We start from the raw sequence: 5,677 nt of genomic DNA on the forward strand, positions 1-5,677 counted from the left end.
AGGGCAAAAGTCCCCTTGGCAATGTCCCTGATAGTTGTTCACCCAGTCTCTGCTTGCATACCCCTAGTGAAAGGGAGCTCACTACCTAGTGTCCAGCCACAAGAAATCTCATGAGCCTTTGGGAAGAAAACACTGAGCCATCCTGCAGAAGTGCCCAGGTAGTGTCAGCATCCTCTACATCTCTCCCCAAGCTGCTGGCTTGCCCGGATGTCTCCTCCCACTCCCCGCCCTGCTTTGCCCTGGTTACTCCCTGGCACAAGTCCTCCTTCCCACCACCATGCCAGCCACCATCTCTCACTTCCCAGGCTCCCCTCCATGGTGATTCTAGCCTGGTCTGGAGGACAGAGGACCTGATCCCTCGTCTCAGCTCAGTCCCTGATTTGCTATGTGTCCTTGAGCAAGTCACCTGGCCCCTTTGGTCCCCAGAGGGCCTGTCTGTACTAAGAGGGCTGGTTTCTGAGCCCCACTGAGCTTTGCCTGAGCTCCTGGCAGATGTGATTTCCCAGAGGGGTATGTGGCAGGGACCCGGGTCAGGAGAGCTTGGTCAGGCCTGGCCTGCTTCCCAGCCGGGGTGGGCAGTGGTCCCTGCAGGGCCATTGGTAGTCACTGTCTGCTTCATACTGACGTTTATGAGAAGAGGCCGTGCCTTTCTGGGAGGAGAGGCAGGGGAAAAGTGTGGGAGGCAGAGGAACCTTCTTTCTGTCAAAAATTCCTACTCCCTTTGGCCCTGCCCTTGTCTGTAAGCGTAACAGTGGTGGGACTGAGCCCTTCCGGGAAACTGCTGCTCACTGCCCAGAGCTGCCTGCTGGCCTGCCTTCCGTCCATCCACTGCCTCTCTGCCCCTGCCCCACAGGCATCTCTCCCCTCTGACCCGTAGGAGGGCAAAGCCACTGGGCTAGGCTGAGCTGGAGGCCCTGGGGCCTGGGGGATTTCTTCTCCTGAGCACAGGCCTCAGCTTCATGGTGGGGACACACTTGGGGGTGACAGACAGAAAGGGTGTAGCCTTGTGGAAAAGCCTGCTGGGCCTGGCCTCCTGCCCCTCACATACTAGAAACTCTGGCAAGTGCCTCCCTTTCCCTGTGCCTCAGTTTCACCATCTGTTAAGTGGGTTTGATGATACTCCCTGCCCCACAGGGTTATGGGGAGAGTTGAATGGGAGCCTGACAGGCCATGGAGCTGTAGCACAAAGCCTAGCGCACAGGTGGTCCTTCATAGAAGTCTGTTCTCTTCACTCTTCCCTTTGTCCTCTGCCAGCAGCATCCACAGAGCTTCCACAGCCTTCCTCTACCTTTCTTGGCTCCCCCTGAGGATTCCAGAAGGTGAAGACACCTAATGCTGTTCTTATTTTGCTTGCCACCCCCGACCCCCTGGCAACACAGGGGTGGTGAGCCCACCCTCTACTCAGGCTTCCCTCCCATCTTTGGGACTTTCCTCTTACAGTTTATGCCCAATGGTCTCAGCCCCAGCCTCTGTATCACCTGGAACACATCTGCTCCCTCTCTCTGCACAAGCCCCAGAAGCGAATGCTACTGAAATCACTAATGGTTACTGAGCACTTGCAATGTCCACCCACCGAGCTAAGACCTTCATCTGCGTGAATGCATCAGATCCCTCCAACAGCGCTGGGAAAGCTGGCCTGTTACCATCATCCTGGGTTCCTGGATGTGGAAACCAAGTCACAAAGAGGTTGCATAGCTTGCTGAAGGTCCCCCAGATAGTCACAGGCAGAGGCAGAATGCCATCACTGGCATCTGGCCCTGAAGTCCAAGATCTGAGCCACGTCTCATGTGGTGGGGCATCAGAGCTGGACCCTCTCAGTGCCTGGCCTGACAGCAGTGTGGGAATGGTGTGCTGAAGATGTTTGATACTGCAGGAGCCTGGAGCCCCTGTCCCTGCCCAGAAGCTCCCAGTCCTTGATGGAAGGCTCCAGAATGGCCAGTTTTCTAATTACGTGGTGCGGTGATGCTTTCCAACTCACCTCCTTGCTCTTCTCTCATCTTCCTGCTTCTCCCTTTGGTGCACATGCTGTATCTTCTTTATTTGTTTACCTTTCCTTCCTGTTCATTTCTGAAGCAGAGACTTTTTGGGAACTGAATTGTCAATCTTGCCCCAGTCCTCACCCTTCACTCTGCTGAGTGTCCTGAGATGCCTTGACCCCTCCCTCTGATGCCTTGACCCCTGCCCTTGGCCCCAGCTGTGTGAGGCCAGGTGCCAGGTCGCATCAGTCTCTGAACCAAGAGGCCTGCAGAACCAGATCCCAGAGTGGGTCTGGCTCGTGATGGCCCCCACATTTCCCACTTCAACCAAGGAGTCTCAAATCCTACCATTAGTGAGGTACCACATGCCTATCCCCTGTCCCCCTTTAAAATGTAAGTGCCTTTAAGAACAGGGACCAGGCAACTGAGTTCATCTATTACTTTATTTCAGGATTACTGCAGAACGGAGGCTGTGTAAGTTGTGGGTACCAGGCACCAGGTAGAAAAACGTGCCACCAGAAGTGGTTGGGTCACTGCACACCCCCTATCTTAAGACCAACACAGCTTGAAGTGCCTTCAGAGTCATAGGTGGCCTGTCTACTGCAAATCGACTGGACCCTGGGCCCTGGCTGCACACCGAGTGCTTCCCTTGGCATAACTAGCCTCTCTCATGGACCTGACCAGTGCCGAGAGCCAGCCCTGCCTTGGAGCTCGGTCTTCTCCCCATGATATCATGGCTGCTAGGAAGGCCAATAAGGATCCAAAAGACATTAGGCAGTGGGCCCAAAAGACCAGGGCGGTGTTGTTGTCACTTTCTAAGTTTAGATTTACACATTCAGCATGTATGTCCGTTTTTAGGGTTTTGTCTGTAATTCTAGTCGGTTGTCACCAAGTGGTGGTAATGGCGGCTGGGCAAAAAAGACATGATTACTGAAGGAAGAAATTATTATTTTATATACCGCTATTGTTCTATATTATTAAATAATAATAATTAATACTCCTGTTTGATTTGCCAGGCATTGTTCTAAGTGTTTTACCTCACTTAATCCTCAGAACAGTCTTTCGTGGTAGTTCCTATCATTCGTCTTGTGAAGTGACTCGCCCAGGATCACAGAGCTAGGATTTGGATCCAGAGTCTGGTGTTCTTAACCTTTATGCACTACTTCAGAAACAGGCAAATACCCAGGGAAACATTACTATGGAAACAGACCATCTCATAGACCAGTACTTCTTAAACTTAATAGCATATGAGTTCTCTGGGGCTCCTGTGAAAATGCAAATTCTGATTCAGTGAATCTAAGATGGGGCCTGAGAGTCTGCATTTCGAATGAGCTCCCAGGCAATGCTGAGGATGCCAGTCTAGGAATGACTGATAGTCACAGTGTAGTGCCTGCGTTTAAGCCGGCCTCAAACTCAAATCCTGTGAGTGCTAAGTAGGTGACATAATGCAGGGCACAGTTGGTCGGAACAGAGGTGACACGGAGAATGCATTGCAGTCGGTCTGATGGCGCGGCCACTCCTTAACCTCAGCTGATAATCACCAGCAAGAATTCTGGACCAATGTGGTCATATTTCTACGTGAAATCTCACACTTTCAAATAATGGGGCAACAAATTCAACTTTCTAAAACACTAGGCAGCTTGTTCATGAATGTTCATAGCAGCATTATTCATAATAGCCAAAAATTAGAAACAACCCAGTGTCTTTCCTCTGATGAATGAGTAAATAAAATATGGCATGACCGTATAATGGGATATTATTCGGCACCAAAAAGGAATGACATACTGTTACATGCTGCAATGTGGATGAACATTAAAAACACTACAGCGAGTGAAAGAAGCCAGACACAAAAGGGCAATTATTGTATGAGATGTCAAGAATAGGGAAATCTGTAGAAAGAGAAAGTAAATTAGTGGTTGCCTGGGGCTGGGTATAGTGAGGAAGTGGGGGGTTGGATGGTGAGTGACTGTTAATGAATACAGAGTTTCTCTGGGGGAGTAACGAAAAATGTTCTAAAATTAGACTGTAGTGATGGTTGTATAACTCTGTGAATATACTAAAATCCATTGAATTGTACACCTTAAATAGGTGAAATGTCGGGTATGTGAACCATATCTCAAAAAAGCTGCTTTAAAAAAAAATACCATGTAGGAGAGAGCTAGTTTCTTTAATATATAAAGTGCAGTTACAAATCAACAAGAAAAATACCAAACCCCAGCAGAAAAAAAAAATCACAAAGGATATGAACTAACAGTTCACAAAGGAAACACAAGTGGTTCTTAAATGCAAAAATTCTTTCTTGCTCATAATACATGTCGTACAAGTCAAAACTACTCTGAGAAGATTTTCTACCTCTTAGGTTGGCAATGATGAAAACTCTGTTAGGGAGGAGACAGGACATTAAGTTGGTACACCTGCAGCTGGAGGGGTGGAGGCGGGTAGTGGTAATTGTCATCTTTAAAAATGAAAATTGTACATACTCATCGACCCAGCAATTTAACTTCTAGGAATTTATTCAACAAATGTACTCTCACATGTGCAAAATTATATATGTATATACACACATATATGCAAAGTTATTCATAGTAGCATTGCTTGTAATAGAAGAGTGGAAACAATCTAGACATTTGCAGTAGTGATGGGAAAGCACTACGAACCTTGCATAGATTTGAATACTGTGCAACCCTCAAACACAATACAGCAGCTCTGTTTATACTGATCTGGCGGAAAATATTATATAGATGTCTGAGATATATTATTAAGTGAAAAAGGGAAGATGTAGAACCAAGTATATAATCTGTCTCCATACGAGTGAGGGAAAAGAAAGGACGCACGTACATATGTATATGGTGTATACGTTTGTAAATGGAGAGCCCATCTTTGGGGTGGTCTAAAGGAAATTCAGATAGCCGCCAGGTAAGGGAGCAGGTGGCTGGGAGCAGGGGTGAGGGGAGACACACTTTCGCTGCCTACAAGGTTGTATTCTGCCTGCGTTGTCTCTTCAGTCGCCATTTAAACCACACCACCCAGGGCCAGAGAGTACCTGTGTGAGGTCATGTGACCACCAGCTGCCCCTTCATGACAGCAGAGTTAAAGGAATAGTTCCTAGCCACCATCGAGGACTTTGCTCCCTTAAATCTAAAAGAGATGTGCACCACTCACCACCTCCTCTGTTCTCTGTCCCCACACGAGTCTCCCAGCCTTGGGATTCCCATGTGTGCTCTGAGGGTGACTCTGGTGTTCTCTGGACTGGGGACAAAATGTGTCCGGCACATGGGGACACAGGGCATGAAGGCTGAAGAGGGAAACCATGAGGACCCCGTGGGGCATCATTTTGGCCTGCTGGACCCTAATCCCTGTGTTTGCTTCGTGTCCTCTAGGCACGCCCCAAAGGCGAGGGTCTGACCCCGTACCAGGGCAAAAAGCGTTGCTTCGGCGAGTACAAGTGTCCCAAGTGCAAGAGAAAATGGATGAGCGGGAACTCCTGGGCCAATATGGGGCAGGAGTGCATCAAGTGTCACATCAACGTGTACCCACACAAGCAGGTGAGCCGGGCGAGGGGTGGGGGAGCGGGAAGCAGGTGAGGCGTAAGAACCAGGGGAGGGTGACCTTTTGCCTTACTTAGCCTCAGCTTGCTCCTACATACGATGGGGATGAGACCAGATCTATCCAAGTTAGCCCTTTCTTTCCTTGTCTCATAG

At 49.1% G+C, this 5,677-nt stretch overlaps 1 protein-coding gene across 3 annotated transcripts in view; it reads left to right on the forward strand.

The window, feature by feature from the left end:
- The window catches only part of ZCCHC24 (zinc finger CCHC-type containing 24), a 74,437-nt gene that overhangs the window by 44,706 nt on the left and 24,054 nt on the right, over positions 1 to 5,677 (forward strand). For all 3 annotated transcript variants that reach the window (XM_082425725.1, XM_082425726.1, XM_082425724.1), the window contains exon 3: positions 5,357 to 5,521. In XM_082425725.1, the coding sequence (XP_082281851.1) occupies positions 5,357 to 5,521 (165 nt within the window). The remainder of the gene's footprint in view (positions 1 to 5,356; positions 5,522 to 5,677) is intronic.

The sequence above is a fragment of the Balaenoptera physalus genome (genome assembly GCF_965194825.1).
Source record: "Balaenoptera physalus genome assembly, chromosome: 14".
In the NCBI taxonomy this organism is placed as follows: Eukaryota; Metazoa; Chordata; class Mammalia; order Artiodactyla; family Balaenopteridae; genus Balaenoptera; species Balaenoptera physalus.